The sequence below is a fragment of the Zonotrichia albicollis genome, chromosome 34 (genome assembly GCF_047830755.1).
Source record: "Zonotrichia albicollis isolate bZonAlb1 chromosome 34, bZonAlb1.hap1, whole genome shotgun sequence".
In the NCBI taxonomy this organism is placed as follows: domain Eukaryota; kingdom Metazoa; phylum Chordata; class Aves; order Passeriformes; family Passerellidae; genus Zonotrichia; species Zonotrichia albicollis.
Window position 1 is genome coordinate 2,023,483 of NC_133852.1, and position 23,616 is coordinate 2,047,098.

The 23,616-nt window shown below is 50.3% G+C and overlaps 2 protein-coding genes across 3 annotated transcripts in view; one reads left to right on the forward strand and one right to left on the reverse strand.

The window, feature by feature from the left end:
* HNRNPUL2 (heterogeneous nuclear ribonucleoprotein U like 2) overlaps positions 1 to 19,953 on the forward strand; it is a 31,327-nt gene extending 11,374 nt beyond the window's left edge. Inside the window, exons 7-16 of one of the 2 annotated variants that reach the window (XM_074531162.1) lie at positions 487 to 599; positions 2,575 to 2,789; positions 3,068 to 3,119; positions 4,726 to 4,848; positions 8,303 to 8,434; positions 9,044 to 9,212; positions 13,877 to 14,077; positions 15,929 to 16,014; positions 17,054 to 17,161; positions 19,824 to 19,953. In XM_074531162.1, coding sequence (XP_074387263.1) covers positions 487 to 599; positions 2,575 to 2,789; positions 3,068 to 3,119; positions 4,726 to 4,848; positions 8,303 to 8,434; positions 9,044 to 9,212; positions 13,877 to 14,077; positions 15,929 to 16,014; positions 17,054 to 17,161; positions 19,824 to 19,892 — 1,268 coding nt within the window. In that variant the 3' untranslated portion in view covers positions 19,893 to 19,953. Of the gene's footprint in view, positions 1 to 486; positions 600 to 2,574; positions 2,842 to 3,067; positions 3,120 to 4,725; positions 4,849 to 8,302; positions 8,435 to 9,043; positions 9,213 to 13,876; positions 14,078 to 15,928; positions 16,015 to 17,053; positions 17,162 to 19,823 lie in introns of both variants that reach the window. The other variant, XM_074531161.1, reaches the window with a different exon arrangement.
* Positions 19,954 to 23,316: 3,363 nt separating this feature from the next.
* Positions 23,317 to 23,533, reverse strand: GNG3 (G protein subunit gamma 3; the record flags this gene model as incomplete). Its single annotated transcript, XM_074531166.1, has 1 exon — positions 23,317 to 23,533. A coding segment is annotated over one exon (201 nt), but the record flags the coding sequence as incomplete, so codon positions are not given.
* Between the last annotated feature and the right edge of the window lie 83 nt (positions 23,534 to 23,616).

A 23,616-nucleotide genomic window follows, 5' to 3' on the forward strand; every position in this document is an offset into this window, starting at 1 on the left:
ATCCCCTGAAATGTGCCCAAAATCCAGCCCCAAATCCCCTGAAAAGTACCCAAAATCCAGCCCAGGATCCCCAAATCCAGCCCAGAATCCCAAAATCTCTTCAGGATCTCCCAAATCCAGGTCAGGATCCCCAAAATTCATCAAAGATCCCAAATCCAGCCCCAGATCCCCTCAAACGCACCCCAAAATCCAGCCAGGATCCCAAAATCTGCACCCAAATTCTCTCCAGGGTCCCAAAAATCCATCCAGGATCCCAAATCCCCCCAAAATCCCCAAATCCTGGATCCCAAATCCAGCCCCAAAATCTCCTTTATTTCCCCCAAATCCCCTTTTTTTCCCCCAAATCCCCTTTTTTGCCCCAAAATCTCCTTTTTTGCCCCCAAATCCCCTTTTTTGCCCCAAAATCTCCTTTTTTGCCCCAAAATCTCCTTTTTTTCCCCCAAATCTCCTTTTTTGCCCCCAAATCTCCTTTTTTTCCCCATCCAGGGGAGGATGAATTTTCCTACGGCTTCGACGGGCGGGGCCTGAAGGTGGAAAATGGAAAATTTGAGGAGTTTGGGGAAAGTTTTGGAGAAAACGACGTCATCGGCTGCTTCGCGGTGAGGGGGAAAATGGGGAAAATGGGAAAAATGGGAAAATCCTGGAAAATCAGAGATCTGTGGGGAGGAACCTGGGGGAATCAAAAAATATTGGGGGAAGTCAGGAAAAAAAAAGGGAAATTTGGGAAAATCTGGGGAAAAACAGGGAAAAAAATGGGGGAAATCAGGGAAAAAACCTGGAAAAATCCAGGGGGAAAATCCTGGGAAAAAAACAGGAGAAGAATAAGGAATAAAATAGGAGAAAATTGGGAAATAAATGGGGAAAATTAGGAAAAAACCTGGGAAAATCAGGAAAAAATCTGGGAGAGTCAGGAAAAAAATGGGGGAAAAATCAGGATAAAAACGGGGAAATTAGGGGAAAAATGGCTGAAAAAGAGGGAAAATCAGGAAAAAACGGGGAAAAATTTAGAAAAATCTGGTAAAATTGGAGGAAAAGAAGAAAAATCAGGAAAAAATCAGGGAAAAAAAAAGGAGGGGAAAACGGGGGGAAAAAAGGGGGAAAATCAGGAATAAACTGGGGAGAATCAGGAAAAAATAAGGGGAAAAATCAGGAAAAAAGGGGAATAATCAGGGGGGAGAAATTAGGAGAAAAAAAGAAAAATCTGTAAAAAAATCAGAGAAATATTAGGAAAAAAACGAGGAAAAATTAGGGAAAAAATAAGAAAAAAAAGGGAAAAATCAGGAAAAAAACGTGAAAAATCGGGGAACAAAAGGAGAAAAGTCAGAAAAAAATCAGGAAAAAATTGGGAAAATCAGGAATAAACTGGGGAGAATCAGGAAAAAATAAGGGGAAAAATCAGGAAAAAAGGGGAATAATCAGGGGGGAGAAATTAGGAGGAAAAAAGAAAAATCAGGAAAAAAAAATCAGAGAAATATTAGGAAAAAAACGAGGAAAAATTAGGGAAAAAATAAGAAAAAAAAGGGAAAAATCAGGAAAAAACCATGAAAAATCAGGGAACAAAAGGAGAAAAATTAGAAAAAAAATCAGGAAAAAACCTGAAAAATCAGGGAAAAAAAGGGAAAAATCAGGAAAAAAATCAGGAAAAAAAGGAAAAATCGGGGAAAAAATCAGGAAAAAACCAGGATAAAATGAAAGAAAAATCAGGAAAGAGATGGGGAAAATTTAGGGGAAAAAAATGGGATAAAAAGGAGGAAAGTTAGGAAAAAAAGGGAAAAAATTAGGAAAAAACCAGGACAAAATGGGAAAAAATCAGGGAAGAAATGGAGAAAATTTAGGGAAAAAAATGGGATAAAAAGGAGAAAAGTTAGGAAAAAATGGGCAAAAATTCAGGAAAAAACCAGGACAAAATGGAAAAAAATCAGGAAAGAAATGGAGAAAATTTCAGAAAAAAATGGGGTAAAAAGGAGAAAAATTAGGAAAAAAATCAGGAAAAAAAAGGAAAAATCAGGGAAAAAAAATGGGAAAAAATTAGGAAAAAACCAGGACAAAACGGAAAAAATTCAGGAAAGAAATAGAGAAAATTTAGGGAAAAAAATGGGATGAAAAGGAGAAAAATTAGGAAAAAATGGGCAAAAATTAGGAAAAAACTAGGACAAAATGGAAAAAAATCAGGAAAGAAATGGAGAAAATTTAGGGAAAAAAATGGGATAAAAAGGAGAAAAATTAGGGAAAAATGGGCAAAAATTCAGGAAAAAAACCAGGACGAAATGGAAAAAAATCAGGAAAGAAATGGAGAAAATTTCAGAAAAAAATGGGGTAAAAAGGAGAAAAATCAGGAAAAAAAAGGAAAAATCAGGGAAAAAAAATGGGAAAAAATTAGGAAAAAACCAGGACAAAACGGAAAAAATTCAGGAAAGAAATGGCGAAAATTTCAGAAAAAATGGGATAAAAAGGAGAAAAATTAGGAAAAAATGGGATAAACAGGAGAAAAATTAGGAAAAAATGGGCAAAAATTCAGGAAAAAAACCCAGGAAAAACACAGAGCAAAAGGAAACGCTGTGGGTCTGTCCCCAGGACTTCGAGGGCGCGGAGCTGGTGGCGCTGTCGTTCTCCAAGAACGGGCAGGAGCTGGGCACGGCCTTCACGGTGCCCAAGGCGGCGCTGGGCGCGCGGGCGCTGCTGCCGCACGTGCTGTGCAAGGGCTGCGCCGTCGAGCTCAACTTCGGGCAGCGCCCGGAGCCGCTGGCGCCCGTGCCCGACGGCTTCGTCTTCATCCACGCGGTGCCCGCGGAGCAGCGGGTGCGCACGGCGCCGGGGCCAAGGAGCACCGAGGAGTGCGAGGTGGGGAATCGTGGGGGTCCTGAGGGGTTTGGGGGGTCCTGAGGGGTTTGGGGGGTCCTGGGGGGCTTTTATGGATCCCCATGGAGCAGCGGGTGCGCACGGCCATGGGGCCCAGGAGCACCGAGGAGTGCGAGGTGAGGAGATCTGGGGGGGTTTGGGGGGTCCTGGGGGGATTGGGGGGTCCTGGGGGGCTTTGGGGGGTCCTGGGGAGCTTTGGGATCCCTGTGGAGCAGCGGGTGCGCACGGCCGTGGGGCCCAGGAGCACCGAGGAGTGCGAGGTGAGGGCTTTGGGGGGGTTTTGGGTGGGTTTGGGGGGGTTTGGGATCCCCGCGGAGCAGCGGGTGCGCACGGCGCCGGGGCCCCGGAGCACCGAGGAGTGCGAGGTGAGGGAATTGTGGGGGGATTTGGGTGGGTTTTCGGGGTCCTGAGGGGTTTGGGGGGTCCTGGGGGATCCGCACATGGCCCTGGGGCCCAGGAGCACCGAGGAGTGCAAGGTGAGGGCTTTGGGGGGATTTGGGTGGGTTTTCGGGGTCCTGAGGGGTTTGGGGGGTCCTGGTGCATCCCCACATGGCCATGGGGCCCAGGAGCACCGAGGAGTGCGAGGTGGGGAGTTCTGGGGGGGTTTGGGGGGGGTTTGGGGGGTTTGGGGGGCTTTGGGGGGTCCTGGGGGATCCCCACATGGCCCTGGGGCCCTGCAGCACCAAGGAGTGCGAGGTGGGGAATCATGGGGGGATTTGGGTGGGTTTTGGGGGTCCTGAGGGGTTTGGGGGGTCCTGGGGGATCCCCACATGGCCCCGGGGCCCCGCAGCACCGAGGAGTGCGAGGTGGGGAATTCTGGGGGGATTTGGGTGGGTTTGGGGGGTTCTGAGGGCTTTTGGGATCCCCGTGGAGCAGCGGGTGCGCACGGCGCCGGGGCCCAGGAGCACCGAGGAGTGCGAGGTGGGGAATCCTGGGGGGCTTTGGGGGGTCCTGAGGGGTTTGGGGGGTCCTGAGGGGTTTGGGGGGGTTTGGGGGTCCTGGGGAGCAGCGGGTGCGCACGGCGCCGGGGCCCCGGAGCACCGAGGAGTGCGAGGTGGGGGCTTTGGGGGGTCCTGGGGGGCTTTGGGGGGTCCTGGGGAGCTTTTGGGATCCCCATGGAGCAGCGGGTGCGCACGGCACCGGGGCCCCGGAGCACCGAGGAGTGCGAGGTGGGGAATTCTGGGGGGTTTAGGCGGTCCTGGGGGGATTTTGGGGGTCCTGAAGGTTCCTCCTGGGGGATCCTCCTGAGTGAGGGTCCAGGGGGATCCCCGGGGATCCTCCCTGGGGGTTCCCTGGGGGATTCCTGAGGGGTCCCCGGGGGTTCCTTGGGGATCCAGGGGATCCTCCCTTCCCGGGTTGGGTTTGCTGGGAATGAGGGCGTGGATCCACTGGGAATCCAGGCTGGGATCCACTGGGAATCCATCCCGGTGTTAATTCCTCTGGATCCGCTGGGAATCCAGGCTGGGATCCACTGGGAATGCCGGTGTTAATTCCTCTGGATCCGCTGGGAATCCCAGTCCTGATCCCCAGGGAATCGCAGTGCCCCTTTTTCCTGGATCCACCGGGAATCCCATCCCTGCTCCACCCGGAATCCTGTGCCTGTTTGTCTGGATCTGCTGGGAATCTCAGTGTTGATCCCTCGGGATTCACTGGGAATTCCCTGCCCCACTGGGAATCCCAGTCTTGATTTGCTGGGAATTCTGTGCCCCATTCCCTGGGAATGGATCCCAATCCTGATCCCCACTCCCCTCTCCCCTTTGGAATTCTGTCTGTCCCTCCCTGTGCCCCGTTCCCCTCTCCCCTCTGGAATTCCGTGTCCCATCAGGAATTCCATCCCTGCGTCCGTCTGTCCGTCTGTCCGTGCAGGTGCTGCTGATGGTGGGGCTGCCGGGCTCGGGGAAGACGCTCTGGGCACAGAAACATTCCCAGGAGAACCGGGACAAGCGCTACAACATCCTGGGCACCGAGCGCGTCCTGCACCAGCTCAGGGTCAGCACAGCGGGACTGGGGGGTCCCTGGGATTGGGGGAATTGTGGGATCTGTGGGGTCTGTGGGATGGATGGGATCTGTGGGATGGATGGGGTCTGTGGGATCGGGGGCACAGAAACATTCCCACAACATCCTGGGCACCGAGCGCGTCCTGCACCAGCTCAGGGTCTGTGGGGGTCCCTGGGATTGGGGGGTCCCTGGGATTGGGGGGGTCCCTGGAATTGGGGGTCCCTGGGATTGGGGGGGTCCCTGGGATTGGGGGCGTCCTGGGATTGAGGGAATTGTGGGGTCTGTGGGGTCTGTGGGATCAGGGGCACAGAAACATTCCCACAACATCCTGGGCACCGAGCGCGTCCTGCACCAGCTCAGGGTCTGTGGGATTGGGGGGTCCCTGGGATTGGGGGGGTCCCTGGGATTGGGGGGATCCCTGGGATTGGGGGGGTCCCTGGGATTGGGGGGGTCCCTGGGATTGGGGGGGTCCCTGGGATTGGGGGGGTCCCTGGGATTGGGGGATCCCTGGGATTGGGGGGGTCCCTGGGATTGGGGGGGTCCCTGGGACTGGGGGGTCCCTGGGATTGGGAGATCCCTGGGATTGGGGGGTCCCTGGGATTGGGGGGTCCCTGGGATTGGGGGGGTCCCTGGGATTGGGGGGTCCCTGGGATTGGGGGATTGGTAGGATGAGATAATGGGAATGGTGGGATAGACTGGGGATAACGGCATAATGGGATGGCAGTGATGGGATTGATAGGATGGGAATAATGGGATTAATGGGATGGGAATAATGGGATTAATAAAATGGGAATAATGGGATTAATAAAATGGGAATAATGGGATTAATAGGATGAAACAAATGGGGTTGATAGGATGGAATAATGGAATGGCAGAGATGGGAATTCTGGAGTGGGAATAACAGGAATAATGGGATAACGGGATGGGAATAATGGGAGTGATAGGATGGGATAATGAGATGGGAATAATGGGATTGATAGGATGGAATAATGGAATGGCACAGATGGGAATTCTGGAGTGGGAATAACAGGAATAATGGGATAACAGGATGGGAATAATGGGATTGATAGGATGGGGTAATGGGATTAATAGGATGAAAATAATGGAATTGATAAGATGGGATAATGGGATGGCACAGATGGGAATTCTGGGGTGGGAGTAATGGGATTGACAGGATGGGATAATGGGGGTGGGAATGGTGGGATGGGATGGGATTGATGGGATGGGATAATGGGATGGCATGGATGGGAATACTGGGGTGGGAATAATGAGAATAATGGGATTGATAGGATGGGAATGATGGGATTGATAGGATGGGATAATGGGATGGAGATGGTGGGATGGACTGGGAATAATGGGATTGGTTAATGGGATAATGGAAGGGCATGGATGGGAATTCTGGGGTGGGAACAATGTGAATAATTGGATTGATAGGATGGGATAATGGGATTAATAGGATGTAATAATGGAATGGCACAGATGGGAATTCTGGGGTGGAAATAATAGAAATAATGGGATTAATGGGATGAAGATAATGGGTTTGATAGGATGGAATAACAGGAATTCCAGGCTGGGATTTTTGGGGTGGAAATAATGGGATTAATAGGATGAGATTAATGGGATTAATGGGATTAATGGGATGAAGGTAATGGGATTGATAGGATGGAATAACAGGAATTCCAGGCTGGGATTTCTGGGATGTGAATAATAGGAATAATGGGATTGATAGGATGGAATAACAGGAGTTCCAGGCTGGGAATTTTGGGATGGCTGTGAATAACAGGAATTCCAGGCTGGGATTTTTGGGATGTGAATAATGGGATTAATAGGATGAGATTAATGGGATTAATAGGATGAAGGTAATGGGATTGATAGGATGGAATAACAGGAGTTCCAGGCTGGGAATTTCAGGATGGCTGTGAATAACAGGAATTCCAGGCTGGGATTTTGGGATGGATGTGAATAACAGGAATTCCAGGCTGGGATTTCTGGGCTGGGAATAATGGGATTTCTGGGATCAGAATAACAGGAGTTCCAGGCTGGGATTTTGGGATGGCTGTGAATAACAGGAGTTCCAGGCTGGGAATTTCAGGATGGATGTGAATAACAGGAGTTCCAGGCTGGGATTTTTGGGCTGGGAATAATGGGATTGATAGGATGGAATAACAGGAGTTCCAGGCTGGGATTTTGGGATGGCTGTGAATAACAGGAGTTCCAGGCTGGGAATTTCAGGATGGATGTGAATAACAGGAGTTCCAGGCTGGGATTTTGGGATGGATGTGAATAACAGGAATTCCAGGCTGGGATTTTTGGGCTGGGAATAATGGGATTGATAGGATGGAATAACAGGAGTTCCAGGCTGGGATTTTGGGATGGCTGTGAATAACAGGAGTTCCAGGCTGGGATTTTGGGATGGCTGTGAATAACAGGAGTTCCAGGCTGGGATTCCAGGGCTCTGAGTTGCCGGCAGCCCCAGGCTCCCCACCCTGGCTCTCCCCCCGGTCCCGGTGCCCGTTCCCACCGTTCCCAATCCCAAATTGCCGTTCGTTCCCACCGTTGCCAATCCCAAATCCCCGTTGCCAATCCCAAATCCCCGTTCCCACTGTTCCCAATCAATCCCAAATCCCCGTTCCCACGGTTCCCAATCCCAATCCCCGTTGCAGACGCGGGGCCCGGAGCCGGAGCCGGACCCCAATCCCAAATCCCCGTTCCCAATCCCAAATCCCCGTTCCCAATCCCAAATCCCCGTTCCCACCGTTCCCAATCCCAAATCCCCGTTCCCAATCCCAAATTCCCGTTCCCACCGTTCCCAATCCCAAATCCCCGTTCCCAATCCCAAATTCCCGTTCCCAATCCCAATCCCCGTTGCAGACGCGGGGCCCGGAGCAGGAGCTGGACCCCAATCCCAATTCCCCGTTCCCAATCCCAAATCCCCGTTGCCAATCCCCGTTCCCGTTGCAGACGCGGGGCCCGGAGCCGGAGCCGGAGCTGGACCCCAATCCCAAATCCCCGTTCCCAATCCCAAATCCCCGTTCCCACCATTCCCAATCCCAAATCCCCATTCCCAATCCCAAATCCCCGTTCCCGTTTGCAGACGCGGGGCCCGGAGCCGGAGCAGGAGCTGGACCCCAATCCCAAATCCCCGTTCCCAATCCCAAATCCCCGTTCCCAATCCCAAATCCCCGTTCCCAATCCCACATCCCCGTTCCCACCGTTCCCAATCCCAAATCCCCGTTCCCAATCCCAAATCCCCGTTCCCAATCCCAATCCCAAATTCCCAATCCCAATCCCCGTTGCAGACGCGGGGCCCGGAGCCGGAGCTGGACCCCAATCCCAAATCCCCGTTCCCAATCCCAAATTCCCGTTCCCACCGTTCCCAATCCCAAATCCCCGTTCCCAATCCCAAATCCCCGTTCCCAATCCCCAATTCCCGTTCCCGTTGCAGACGCGGGGCCCGGAGCCGGAGCCGGAGCTGGACGCCCAGAGCCGGGAGCTGCTGACTCAGCAGGCGGCGCAGTGCCTTAGCAAGCTGGTGCAGATCGCGCCCCGCGCCCGCCGCAACTTCATCCTCGACCAGGTACCGGGAAACGGCCCCGAGATCCGGGGAAAGCGGGCTGGGAATGCAGGGAAAGCGGGCTGGAAATGCAGGGAAACTGGGCTGGAAATGCAGGGAAAGCGGGCTGGAAATGCAGGGAAAACCTACCCAAAACCGGGCTGGAAATGCAGGGAAAGCGGGCTGGGAATGCAGGGAAACCGGGCTGGAAATGCAGGGAAACTGGGCTGGAAATGCAGGGAAAGCGGGCTGGAAATCCAGGGAAAACTTGCCCAAAATTAGGATAGAAATCCAGTTAAAATCTGCTGAAAACTGAGCTCAAAATCCAGGGAAAACCTTCCCAGAGATCCAGGGAAACTGGGCTGGAAATCTGGGAAAACCTGCACAGAAATCCAGGGAAATCAGCCTGGAAATGCAGCCCAGAAATCTGAGAAATGAGCACAGAAATCCCGGGAAACTGCCCCAGAAATCCTGGGAAAACCAGTCCAGAGATCCAGGGAAACCACCTCAAAAAATCCCAGGAAAAGGCCCCCAAAAATCCCCAATCCAGATCCCAAATCCCCTTTTTTTCTCCCCAAACCCCATTTTTTTCCCCCAAACCCCATTTTTTCCCCCAAACTCGATTCCCCCCAGTGCAACGTGTACAACTCGGGGCAGCGGCGGAAGCTGTCGGCCTTCAAGGGCTTCTGCAGGAAGGTGGTGGTGGTGGTGCCGCCCGAGCCCGAGTGGGAGCAGCGGCTGCAGCAGCGGCGCCTCCGCGAGGGCGACGACGTCCCCGACTGCGTCATGCTCGAGATGAAAGGTGGGGCTGGGGAGGGGGGAAATGGGGGGAAAAACGGGGGGAAATGAGGGGAAAATGAGGGGAAAAATGCATGGGGGTGATGAGGGGAAATGAGGGGAAAAAATGGGGGAAATTGGGGCAAAATATGGGGGGAAAAATACGGGGGAAATGAGGGGAAAAGTGAGGAAAATGAAGGGAAAAAATGGGCAAAAAATCCCATTGGGAAATGGGGGGAAAATATGGGGGAAATGAGGGAAAACAAGGGAAAATACCTGGGAAAAAACGGGGGAAAAATGCGGGGAAAAATCCATGGGAGTGAGGGGAAAATGAGGGGAAAAAATGGAGAAAAAATGGGGAAAAAATGGGGAAAATTGGGGCAAAAACGGGGGAAAATGGGGCAAAAACGGGGGAAAAATGCAGGGAAAAATCCATGGGGGTGAGGGGAAAAAATGGGGGAAATTGGGGCAAAAAATGGGCAAAAAATCCCATGGGGAAGTGGGGGGAAAAATCCATGGGAGTGAGGGGAAAAAATGGGGGAAATTGGGGCGAAAAATGGGGGAAAAATCCATGGGAGTGAGGGGAAAATGAGGGGAAAAAATGGGGGAAATTGGAGCGAAATATGGGGGGAAATGGGCAAAAAATCCCATGGAAAATGGGGCAAAAACGGGGGGAAAATGCAGGGAAAAATACATGGGGGTGAGGGGAAAATGAGGGGAAAAATCCATGGGAGTGAGGGGAAAAAATGGGGGAAATTAGGGCAAAAACGGGGGAAAAATGCAGGGAAAAATCTATGGGAGTAAAGGGGAAAATGAGGGGAAAAAATGGAGCAAAATCCCTGGGAAAATGGGGCAAAAACGGGGGGAAAATGCGGGGAAAAAATACATGGGGGTGAGGGGAAAAAATGGGGGAAATTGGGGCAAAAACGGGAGAAAAATGCGGGGAAAAATCCATGGGGGTGAGGGGAAAAAATGGGGGAAATTGGAGCGAAAAATGGGCAAAAAATCCCATTGGGAAATGGGGGGAAAAATATGGGGGAAATGAGGGAAAACAAGGGAAAATACCTGGGAAAAAATGGGGCAAAAACAGGAGAAAAATGCGGGGAAAAATCCATGGGAGTGAGGGGAAAAAATGGGGGAAAATGGGGCAAAGACGGGGGAAAAATGTGGGGAAAAATCCATGGGAGTAAGGGGAAAAAATGGGGGAAATTGGGGCAAAAACGGGAGAAAAATGCGGGGAAAAATCCATGGGAGTGAGGGGAAAATGAGGGGAAAAAATGGAGCAAAATCCCTGGGAAAATGGGGCAGAAACGGGGGAAAAATGTGGGGGAAAATCCATGGGAGTGAGGGGAAAAAATGGGGGAAATTGGGGCAAAAACGGGGGAAAAATGTGGGGAAAAATCCATGGGGGTGAGGGGAAAATGAGGGGAAAAAATGGGGGAAATTGGGGCAAAAACGGGGGAAAAATGCGGGGAAAAATCCATGGGGGTGAGGGGAAAAAATGGGGGAAATTGGGGCAAAATATGGGGGGGAAATGGGCAAAAAATCCCATTGGGAAATGAGGGGAAAAATATGGGGAAAATGAGAGGAAAAATCCGTGGGAAATGAGGGAAAAACCAAGGGAAAATACCTGGGAGAAAATGGGGCAAAATCCCTGGGAAATAAGGGGGGAAACCACACGGAAAATGAGGGGAAGAAAAAGGAGAATTTTCCCCCATTTCTCACCGCTCCCAGCACCGATTTTCCCTCTGTAAATTTCCCGTTTTCCCTCCATTTCTGACCCAAATTTTGCCGTTTTTCCCCCATTTCTGACCCAAATTTTGCCGTTTTTTCCCCATTTCTGACCCAAATTTTGCCGGTTTTTTCCCCCATTTCTGACCCAAATTTTGCCGTTTTTCCGCCCCATTTCTGACCCAAATTTTGCCGTTTTTCCCCATTTCTGACCCAAATTTTGCCGGTTTTTTCCCCATTTCTGACCCAAATTTTGCCGTTTCTCCCCCCCATTTCTGACCCAAATTTTGCCGTTTTTTTCCCCGTTTCTGACCCAAATTTTGCTGTTTTTTCCCCCCATTTCTGACCCAAATTTTGCCGTTTTTTTCCCCGTTTCTGACCCAAATTTTGCCGTTTTTTCCCCCCATTTCTGACCCAAATTTTGCCGTTTTTTCCCCCCATTTCTGACCCAAATTTTGCCGTTTTTTTCCCCGTTTCTGACCCAAATTTTGCTGTTTTTTCCCCCCATTTCTGACCCAAATTTTGCCGTTTTTTTCCCCGTTTCTGACCCAAATTTTGCCGTTTTTCCCCCCATTTCTGACCCAAATTTTGCTGTTTTTCCCCCATTTCTGACCCAAATTTTGCCGTTTTTTCCCCCCATTTCTGACCCAAATTTTGCTGTTTTTCCCCTCCATTTCTGACCCAAATTTTGCCGTTTTTTCCCCCCATTTCTGACCCAAATTTTGCCGTTTTTTGCCCCCGTTTCTGACCCAAATTTGGCCGTTTTTTTCCCCCGTTTCTGACCCAAATTTTGCCGTTTTTTCCCCCCATTTCTGACCCAAATTTTGCCGTTTTTTTCCCCGTTTCTGACCCAAATTTTGCTGTTTTTTCCCCCCATTTCTGACCCAAATTTTGCCGTTTTTTTCCCCGTTTCTGACCCAAATTTTGCCGTTTTTCCCCCCATTTCTGACCCAAATTTTGCTGTTTTTCCCCCATTTCTGACCCAAATTTTGCCGTTTTTTCCCCCCATTTCTGACCCAAATTTTGCTGTTTTTCCCCTCCATTTCTGACCCAAATTTTGCCGTTTTTTCCCCCCATTTCTGACCCAAATTTTGCCGTTTTTTGCCCCCGTTTCTGACCCAAATTTGGCCGTTTTTTTCCCCCGTTTCTGACCCAAATTTTGCCATTTTCCCCCCACATTTCTGACCCAAATTTTGCCGTTTTTTCCCTCCATTTCTGACCCAAATTTTGCCGGTTTTTCCCCTGCATTTCTGACCCAAATTTTGCCGTTTTTTCCCCCATTTCTGACCCAAATTTTGCCGTTTTTCCCCGTTTCTGACCCAAATTTTGCCGTTTTTTTCCCCGTTTCTGACCCAAATTTTGCCGCTTTTCCCCCCCATTTCTGACACAAATTTTGCCGGTTTTCCCCCCGTTTCTGACCCAAATTTTGCCGTTTTCCCCCCATTTCTGACCCAAATTTTGCCGTTTTTCCCCCCTGTTTCTGACCCAAATTTTGCTGTTTTTTCCCCCCATTTCTGACCCAAATTTTGCCGTTTTTCCCCCATTTCTGACCCAAATTTTGCCATTTTTCCCCTCCATTTCTGACCCAAATTTTGCCGTTTTTCCCCCCATTTCTGACCCAAATTTTGCCGTTTTTTTCCCCCATTTCTGACCCAAATTTTACCGTTTTTTCCCCCATTTCTGACCCAAATTTTGCCGTTTTTCCCTCCATTTCTGACCCAAATTTTGTCGTTTTCCCCTCCATTTCTGACCCAAATTTTGCCATTTTTTCCCCCCATTTCTGACCCAATTTTTGCCATTTTTTCCCCGTTTCTAACCCAAATTTTGCCCTTTTCCCCCCATTTCTGACCCAAATTTTGCCGTTTTTTCCCCCCATTTCCGACCCAAATTTTGCCGTTTTTTCCCCCCATTTCTGACCCAAATTTTGCCATTTTTTCCCCCCCATTTCTGACCCAAATTTTGCCGTTTTTTCCCCCCATTTCTGACCCAAATTTTGCCGTTTTTTCCCTCCATTTCTGACCCAAATTTTGCCGTTTTTTTCCCCATTTCTGACCCAAATTTTGCCGTTTTTTCCCCCCATTTCTGACCCAAATTTTGCCGTTTTTTTCCCCCATTTCTGACCCAAATTTTGCCATTTTTTCCCCCATTTCTGACCCAAATTTTGCCGTTTTTCCCCTCCATTTCTGACCCAAATTTTGCCGTTTTTTCCCCCCATTTCTGACCCAAATTTTGCCTTTTTTTCCCCCCATTTCTGACCCAAATTTTGCCGTTTTTTCCCCCCATTTCTGACCCAAATTTTGCCGTTTTTCCCCCCGTTTCTGACCCAAATTTTGCCCTTTTTTTTCCCCATTTCTGACCCAAATTTTGCTGGTTTTTTCCCCCCATTTCTGACCCAAATTTTGCCGTTTTTTCCCCCCGTTTCTGACCCAAATTTTGCCGTTTTTTCCCCCCATTTCTGACTCAAATTTTGCCGTTTTTCCCCCCATTTCTGACCCAAATTTTGCTGTTTTTTCCCCTCCATTTCTGACCCAAATTTTGCCATTTTTCCCCCATTTCTGACCCAAATTTTGCCGTTTTTTCCCCCATTTCTGACCCAAATTTTGCCATTTTTTCCCCATTTCTGACCCAAATTTTGCCGTTCTTTTCCCCCATTTCTGACCCAAATTTTGCGTTTTCCCCCCATTTCTGACCCAAATTTTGCCGTTTTTCCCCCCCGTTTCTGACCCAAATTTTGCCGTTTTTTTCCCCGTTTCTCACCCAAATTTTGCCGTTTTCCCCCCCATTTCTGACCCAAATTTTGCCGTTTTTTCCCTCCATTTCTGACCCAAATTTTGCCGTTTTTTCCCTCCATTTCTGACCCAAATTTTGCCGTTTTTTCCCCCCCATTTCTGACCCAAATTTTGCCGTTTTTCCCCCCCATTTCTGACCCAAATTTTGCGTTTTTTTCCCCGTTTTCAGCCAACTACTCCCTCCCGGAGAAGAGCGAGTACGTGGACGAGGTCGTGTTCGGGGAGCTGGGCCGGGACGAGGCGGCGCCGCTGGTGCTGCGCTGGAAGGAGGAGGCGCGGAAGCAGCTGCCGCCCTCGGAGAAACGCGGCAACCGGCGCAACAACCGCAACAAGCGCAACCGGCAGAACCGCAACCGCGGCCAGGGCTACGGTCAGGGGGCAGGAATGGGGATAGAACACACAAAAATGGGGAAAAACTGCTTAAAAATGGGGAAAAATGGGGTTAAAATGGGGTAAAACAAGGTTAAAATGGCAACCGGCGCAACAACCGCAACTGCGGCCAGGGCTACGGTCAGGGGCGGAAATGGGGATAGGATACATGAAAATGGGGAAAAACGGGGAAAAAACGGGGTTAAAATGGGGAAAAACGGGGTTAAAATGGGGTAAAACGGGGCTAAAATGGGGTAAACGGGGTTAAAATGGAAACAACCGCAACCGCGGCCAGGGCTACGGTCAGGGGGGGAAATGGGGATAGAATGCACAAAAAGGGGAAAAAACGGGGTTAAAAATGGGATAAATGGGGAAAAAACAGGATTAAAATGGCAACCGGCGCAACAACCGCAACAAGCGCAACCGGCAGAACCGCAACTGCGGCCAGGGCTACGGTCAGGGGGCAGAAACGGGGAGAAAATACATGAAAATGGGAAAAAACGGGAAAAAACTGCGTAAAAATGGGATAAATGGGGGAAAAACGGGGTTAAAATGGCAACCGGCGCAACAACCGCAACAAGCGCAACCGGCAGAACCGCAACCGCGGCCAGGGCTACGGTCAGGGGGCAGAAATGGGGAGAAAATACATGAAAATGGGAAAAAACAGGGTTAAAATGGGGTAAAACAGGGTTAAAATGGCAACCGGCAGAACCGCAACCGCGGCCAGGGCTACGGTCAGGGGGGGAAATGGGGAGAAAATACATGAAAATGGGAAAAAATGGGGAAAAACTGCGTAAAAATGGGGAAAAACGGGGTTAAAAATGGGATAAATGGGGAAAAAATGGGGTTAAAATGGGGAAAATCTGCATAGAAATGGGATAAACGGGGTTAAAATGGCAACCGGCAGAACCGCAACCGCGGCCAGGGCTACGGTCAGGGGGTAGAAATGGGGTGAAAAATGGGGAAAATGGGAAAAAATGGGGTTAAAGCCTGTTCTGACCTGTTCCTGTCCTGTTCCTGTCCCTGTTCCTGTTCCTGTCCCCATTCTGACCCATTCCTGTTCCCATTTCTGCCCCCACTCCTGCCCCTGTTCCTGCCCCGTTCCTGCCCCATTTCTCACCCGTTTCTCACCCGTTCCTGCCCCATTTCTCACCCGTTTCTCACCCATTCCCATCCCATTCCTGCCCCGTTTCTCACCCATTCCTGCCCCGTTCCTGCCCCGTTCCTGCCCCATTTCTCACCCATTTCTCACCCATTCCCATCCCGTTCCGTGCCCGTTTCTCACCCGTTCCTGCCCCGTTCCTGCCCCATTCCTGCCCCATTTCTCACCCATTCCTGCCCCATTCCCATCTCGTTCCTGCCCCATTTCTCCCCCGTTCCTGCCCCGTCCCTGCCCCATTCCTGCCCCATTTCTCACCCGTTTCTCACCCGTTCCTGCCCCGTTCCTGCCCCATTCCTGCCCCACTCCTGCCCCATTTCTCACCCGTCCCTGCCCCATTCCTGCCCCATCCCTGCCCCATTTCTCACCCATTCCTGCCCCATTCCTGCCCCATTCCTGCCCCCATTCCTGCCCCATTTCTATCCAGTTTCTCACCCATTTCTCCCCGTTCCTGCCCCGTTCCTGCCCCACTCCTGTCCCGTTTCTCACCCGTTTCTCACCCATTCCTGCCCCATTCCCATCCCATTCCTGCCCCGTTCCTGCCCCATTTCTCACCCATTTCTCACCCGTTCCTGTCCCGTTCCGTGCCCGTTTCTCACCCGTTCCTGCCCCATTCCCACCCTGTTCCTGCCCCATTCCTGCCCCCATTCCTGCCCCGTTTCTCACCCGTTCCTATCCCGTTCCCGCCCGCAGTGGGGGGGCAGCGCCGGGGCTACGACAGCCGCGTCTACGGGGGCCAACAGCAGCCGCAGTACTGGGGGCAGCCCGGCAACCGCGGGGTGAGTGCGGCTTCCGGAACCTTCCGGGGCCTTCCGGGACCTTCCGGAACCTTCCGGGGCCTTCCGGGACCTTCCGGGGCATTCCGGGGCCTTCCGGGACCTTCCGGGCATTCCGGGGCCTTCCGGAACCTTCCAGGGCCTTCCGGAACCTTCCGGGACCTTCCGGGGCCTTCCGGGACCTTCCGGGGCCTTCTGGAACCTTCCGGGGCCTTGCCAGCCACGTTCGGGCACTTCTGGGGCGGTTTTGGGGCATTTTTGGGGCATTTTTGGGGCATTTTTGTGCCGTTTCCCACGTCCAGACACTCCCTGGCCGACTCCTGGTCATTTTTGGGGTCATTCAGGGCATTTTTGGGGCGTTTCCAGCTGGGTTTTTGGACAATTTTGGGGCATTTTTTTCTGGCATTTCTGGGGCATTTCTTGGGTGGTTTTGGGGTCATTCAGGGCATTCCTGGGGCCTTTTCAGGCTCGTTTTGGGCATTTCTGGGACATCTCCAAATTCCTGGGCATTTTTGGGTCACTCAGGGCATTTCCAGCCTGATGTTGGGCATTTTCTGGGGCATTTTTGGGGGCTTTTCCACTTTTTCACCATTTCCTGGCTGTTTCCTGTTGTTTCCTGCTTATTCTGGGCAGTTCTGGGGCAGTTTCAGGGCATGAACTCATTTAAAGTGGATTAAACTGGATTTTGGTGGTTTGGACTGGTTTAAAACGGGTTTTCTGTGGTTTTAAATGGTCTGAACTGGTTTGATGACTGATTTAAACCGTTTTGGACCAGTTTAAACAGTTCTGAACTGCTTTGATGTGGTGTCAGCTCTGGTTTTAATGGGTCTGAACTGGTTTGAACTGAGCTGCTTTAAACGGGTTTGTTGCTGGTTTTTACTGGTTTAAATTTGGGGTTTTTACTGGTTTTTAAGCGTTTTTACCATCCTTTCGTGGTTTGTCCTTGTCTGAACTGGTTCTGACTGGTCCATACTGGTTTGTACTGGTTCTGACTGGTCCATACTGGTTTGTACTGGTTCTGACCGGTCCGTTCCGGTCCCAGGGCTACCGGAACTTCTACGAGCGCTACCGGGGCTACGACGATCGGTTCTACGGCCGCGACTACGACTACAACAGATACCGCGACTACTACCGGCAGTACAACCGCGAGGTGGGGCCTAAACTGGGGTTAAACTGGGGTTAAATTGGGGTTAAACTGGGATTTATACTGGGGTTAAACTGGGGTTAAATCAGGGTTAAACTGGGATTTATTCCTGGATTAAACTACAACAGATACCGCGACTACTACCGGCAGTACAACCGCGAGGTGGGGCCTAAACTGGGGTTAAACTGGGGTTAAATTGGGGTTAAACTGGGGTTAAATCAGGGTTAAACTGGGGTTAAATCGGGGTTAAACTGGGGTTAAAGTGGGAGTTACAACGGGGTTACAATGGGGTCACTACAACAGATACCGCGACTACTACCGGCAGTACAACCGCGAGGTGCGGCCTGAACCGGGGTTAAACTGGGGTTAAACCGGGGTTAAACTGGGGTTAAATTGGGGTTAAACTGGGATTTATACTGGGGTTAAATCAGGGTTAAACTGGGGTTAAATCAGGGTTAAACCTGGGGTTAAATCAGGGTTAAACTGGGACTTATTCCTGGATTAAACTACAACAGATACCGCGACTACTACCGGCAGTACAACCGCGAGGTGGGGCCTGAACCGGGGTTAAATCAGGGTTAAACTGGGATTTATATTGGGGTTAAACCTGGGTTAAACTGGGGTTAAAGTGGGAGTTACACCGGGGTTACACCGGGGTCACTACAACAGATACCGCAACTACTACCGGCAGTACAACCGCGAGGTGGGGGTTAAACTGGGGCTAAACCGGGGTTAAATCGGGGTTAAACTGGGGTTAAATCAGAGTTAAACTGGGATTTATACTGGGGTTAAACTGGATTTAAACTGGGATTTATTCCTGGATTAAACTACAACAGATACCGCGACTACTACCGGCAGTACAACCGCGAGGTGGGGGTTAAACTGGGGTTAAAGTGGGATTTATACTGGGGTTAAACTGGGATTTATACTGGGGTTAAACTGGGGTTAAATCAGGGTTAAACTGGGGTTAAACTGGGATTTATACTGGGGTTAAATCAGGGTTATACTGGGATTTATACTGGGTTTAAACTGGGGTTAAATCAGGGTTAAACTGGGATTTATACTGGGGTTAAATCAGGGTTAAACTGGGGTTAAATCGGGGTTAAACTGGGATTTATACTGGGGTTAAACTACAACAGATACCGCGACTACTACCGGCAGTACAACCGCGAGGTGGGGCCTGAACCGGGGTTAAATCAGGGTTAAACCTGGGGTTAAACTGGGATTTATACTGGGGTTAAACTGGGGTTAAACTGGGATTTATACTGGGGTTAAACTGGGAGTTACACTGGGGTTAAACTGGGATTTATTCCTGGATTAAACTACAACAGATACCGCGACTACTACCGGCAGTACAACCGCGAGGTGGGGCCTAAACTGGGGTTAAACTGGGGTTAAATTGGGGTTAAACTGGGGTTAAACTGGGATTTATACTGGGGTTAAACTGGGGTTAAATTGGGGTTAAACTGGGGTTAAAGTGGGATTTATACTGGGGTTAAACTGGGGTTAAACTGGGATTTATACTGGGTTTAAACTGGGGTTAAATCAGGGTTATACTGGGAGTTACACTGGGGTTAAACTGGGATTAAATCAGGGTTAAACTGGGATTTATACTGGGGTTAAATCAGGGTTAAATTGGGGTTAAATCAGGGTTATACTGGGATTTATATTGGGGTTAAATCAGGGTTAAACTGGGATTTATACTGGGGTTAAACTGGGGTTAAATCAGGGTTATACTGGGATTTATACTGGGGTTAAATCAGGGTTAGACTGGGATCTAAACCGGGGTTAAACTGGGATTTACACCAAGGTTGAACTGGGAGTTACACCAGGGTTAAACTGGAATTAAATCCGTGTTAAACCGGGGTTAAACTGGGGTTAAATCAGAGTTAAAACCGGGGTTAAATCAGGGTTATACTGGGATCTAAACCGGCGTTAAATTGGGAGTTAAACCAGGGTTAAACTGGAATTAAATCCGGGTTAAACTGGGGTTAAACTGGGGTTAATCAGGGTTATACTGGGAGCTAAACCGGGGTTAAATTGGGAGTTACACCAGGGTTAAACTGGGTTAAACTGGGATTTACGCCAGGGTTACTCCAGGTTGTAAACAGGAACTTTGGGGTGAAATCCGGGGATTTTAGGGGTGAAATTTGGGGATTTTGGGGGAATTTAGGGCTGGAATTTCAAGGTGAAATGTGGAGAGTCGTAGGGTGGATTTTTGGGGAATTTGGGGTGAAATTTGGGGATTTTGGGGATGAAACTTTGGGATTTTTAGGGTGAAATTTTGGGGTGGAAATTGGAGCTCTTTGGGGTGGAGTATTGGTATTTTTGGGATGAAATTTAGGGATTTTTGGGATTAAATTTGGGGAATACTGGAGTGGGGAATTTTGGGGGGACTTTTTGGGTGAAATCTGGGGATTTATCAGAATGAATTTTTTGGGGGGGGAATTTTAAGAATTTCTGGGTGAAATTTTGGGGTGACATTTTTAGGTGGAACTTCCATGGGGTGACATTTTGGGATGGAATTTTTGGGTGGAACTTTGAGGTTTTTTTGGGCAGAATTTAGAGATTTTTGGGGTGAAGTTTTGGGGTGAATTTTGGGGATTTTGGGTGCTCTCTGTGCCCTCCCAGTTTAACCAGTTTAACCAGTTTTCCCCATTTCCCCCAGTGGCAGAATTACTACCAGGACAGAGACCGGTACTACAGGAACTACTACGGCTACCAGGGCTACCGGTGAACCCCGGCCCGAAAACCCCAAAATTTGGGCAAAATTTGGGGAGGTGGGGGGCGGGGCAGGGGGGGGGGGAGGGGCGGGGAAAAAAAAAAAAAACGGGAAAAAAAAAAAAAAAAAACCACCACAACAAAAATGGGGAGGGGGGAGGGGCTGGAAAAAAAACCAACAAAAAACAACAACGGAAGGGGGGAGGGGGAGGGGAAAAGAGAGGAAAAAAAATAAAAAAAAACAAAAAAAAAATTTAAAAAAAGGGGGGGGAAAAAAAAGGGAAAAAAAAAGATGGAAAAATGTAAATTTTTTTTTTTTTTAAAGTTTGTTGAAAGAATTTTGTTGTAATTGTATAAAAAAAAAGCGCAAAAAAAAAAAACAAAGAGGGAAAAAAGGAGGAGATGGAGGTGGGGGAGGGGAGGGGGGAACCCCAAAATCTGCCCCTCCCCCCCTTTGGGAGCGTGTTGGGGGAGTCCGATGGGATTTGTGAATTTGGGGGATTTTGGGAGATTTTGGTGAATTTTGGGGAGATTTTGGTGAATTTTGGGCAATTCCCAGGGACAAGGGGGGGGTTGGGCACTGGGGGGACCCCAAATCCTCCCCTCCCCCCCCTCAGGGGGCGATAATTGATGTTAATGAGGGGATTTTAATTAATTATTAATTATTTTAATAGGGGCCTCGGTTAATTAACAGGCCTGTTGTTAATTGGGGTCCCTTTATTAATCCCTTAATTGATAACTCATTGTTTCGTTAATGGTTCGTTAATTAGAGGGGATCTCCATTAATTAATGGGGCTCTGTTAATTAATGGAGCCTTGAAATTGGGGTTTTCTCCTTTAATTTTGGGGGTTTTTCCCTTTATTTTGGGGTTTTTTGGGGGAATTTTGGGGATGCTTGGAGAGAATTTTGGGACTTTTCGGGTTTAATTTTTGGGGCATTTCAGGGGAATTTGGGATTTTTTATTATTTTATTTTTAAGGGTTTTTTTTTTTTTTCCTTTATAAATTTTGTTCCTTTGGGGTTTTTGGGGTTTTTTTCCCCATTTTTCTTTGGTATTTTGGGGATTTTTCCTCCCTCCTCCCCTCCCCCATTTCCCATCCCCCAACGTGAGAATCCCCCCCCCCCCATTAAAAAACCCAAATTTGGGATTTTTCCGGGTGGGGGAGGGGCCGCTGCCGGAGCTTTTCGGGTCCTTTTTCAAATAAAACAAAAACACCAAAAAAAAAAAAAGAAAAAAAATTAAAAAACCCCAAACCCACAAAAATCCGTGAGAAATGAAAATTTCCCTTTTTTTGTTTTTTTCCTGGATTTTGGGGTCCCTCCCCGCCCCTCCCCCACCCCCGTTTCCCCCCATTTTTCCCCAATTTCCGCTCTCGTCCCTTCCGGGTTTTTGGGGGTCCAAAATGACGAAAATTCCCCAAATTTCCGCAGTGGTGGAGGGGCGGCCCCGACCCCCACCCCGCCCCTCCCCCCACCCAGGCCGTGTCGGGGTTTTTGTCCCTTTTTAGAAATAAAGAAAATTCGCTTGAGCCCAGGGCGGCCTCGGGTGCTGTTTGTGGGGTGAAACGGGCTTGAAAGGGTTAAAAATGGGATTAAAAGCGTTAAAAGTGGGATTAAAATAGAGTTTGGGCAGTTAAAACTGGATTTATTGCATTAAAACTGGGTTTGAGGGGGTTAAAACCAGATTTATTGGGTTAAAATCAGGTTTGTTGGGTTCAAACTGGATTTATGAGGTTAAACCTGGTTCAGACGGGCCGGGGGGAGGCTGGAGGGGTTAAAATTTGGTTTAGACGGTTATACTCAGTCTGGGGGTTAAATTTGATTAAAGTGGGGTTGGAGGAGTTAAAACCGCAATGGATTTTAAAATTTGATTCAGTGGGAGGGAGGTTAAAACTGAATTTCTGGGTTAAACTGGGTTTAGAGGAACTTTGGGGCTAAATCTCGGTCGTGGCGCTGATTTTGGGGTTTAAACCCAGATTTGGGGGTTTTTTTTGTGGTTATTTGATTTAAACCTGCCTGAGTTTGGGGTTTTTGGGGCCTGGCCTTAAGCCCGGGCCTGGTTTTAACCTTTGGCGCTCCAGGCCCAGTTCTAGGCCCATCTCTGAGGTGTTTAAGCCAAATCTCGGCTCATAAAGATGAATTAATTAATCCCAATTAAGGATTTAATGATTTTATTTCCCTCCTGCGCAGGCCGGGCCTACTCCGAGGCCTCAGGCCAGGCTCGGTTGCCATGGCAACCCCCAGGGCTCTGGGCGCCGCCATCTTGGCCGCGCGCGGCGATGACGTGGCGGGAACCGGAGGGGCGGGAGGGGATAACGGGGGGGGTTCCCCCTCCTCCCACGGGGATTTTGGGGGGTCCCAGTTGGGGGAGGGGCTCCCGCCTGGGCCGGGGGCGCCCCCAGAGCCCCCCCGGGGCCCTCTGGGCTCCCGCCGCCATTTTGGGTGCTGGGAGGCGCCATCTTGGGGCGGTGTGGGGGCGGTGCGCATGCGCGGATGCAATGGCGGCGTTTATGAGGAGGCGCGGGCGCCGCCATGTTGGGTGTGGGGACCTCCCTGAGGGGCTCGGGCTGCTCTTCCTCCTTCCTCTTCCTCTTCCTCCTTTTCCTTCCTCATTTATTTTCCTCTTCCTCCTCTTCCTCCTTTTTCCTCTTTTTCCTTCCTCCTTTTTCCTCTTTTTCCTTCCTCCTTTTTCTTCCTTCGTCTTTCTCCAGACCCCAAATTCCTCCCTCTGCCCCCCCTTCTATCCCCCCCCAAAATTCCCCTCCCCCTCCATTTATTTTGGTGAACCCCTCCCATTTTTCCCCCTCCCCCCACCCCCCCATTTTCTGGGGGATCCCCAAAAACGGCCCCGGCCCCGTCTGTGCCGCCAGGTGTTTATTTGGGGTGGGGGGAGAACCCCAGAATTGAGGGAACCCCCCCTTGAACCGCCCCTCCCCCCCTCAGAGCCGAAATTGGGGGGAGGGGTCGTGGTTGGGGGAGGGGAACCCCCCAAGGTTGGGGTGGGGGAGGTGAGGGAGGAATTTTGGGGAATTTTTTGGACGTGTCCTAAAGATTTTGGGGGGGGCCCCATTTTGGGAGGGGAGTGATGGGGGGGAGAATTTTGGGGTGATTTTTGGGGTCTTCCCCTCCGCCCTTTCCAGAACCTTCCCCGAGTCCATCCTTGGTGCCTTTCTGGGGTGGGGAGACCCCCAAAACCCCTCAAAATCCCCTCAAAACCCCTCCCTACCCTCCCAAAAACCCCTCAAACCCCCCCAAATTCTGAGCAGGGCTTTTTTTGGGGTGGGGTCCCCAATTTAGGGGGGAGGTGCCAGCTTGGGAGGGGGGACCCCAAAAACCCCAATTGGGCCCCACCCCCCTCATTTCCGCCTCATTTTTGGGGTGAATTCGGCCCTAAATCGCACAGGGGTGGCCCGGGACTCCCCGGGATTTTTGGGGGGACTCCCCGGGGTTTCGGGGGTCAGAGGAGCGCGCAGAAGAATTTCTTCTCGCGGAACGGATTCTCCGAGGTCGGCACCGGCGTCAGCAGCGGATCCTCGCACGCGTGCGCCTCGCAGTAACTGAGCAGCTCCGCCGCCGCCTTGGACACCTGGGGCGGGGAAACGGGGTCAGGGAGCCCCGAAAATAAACCTGGGAACCCCGAAAATGTACCTGGGAATGCTTAAAATACACCTGGGGCAGGGAAACGGGGTCAGGGAGCCCCGAAAATAAACATGGGAACCCTGAAAATAACCTGGGAATCCC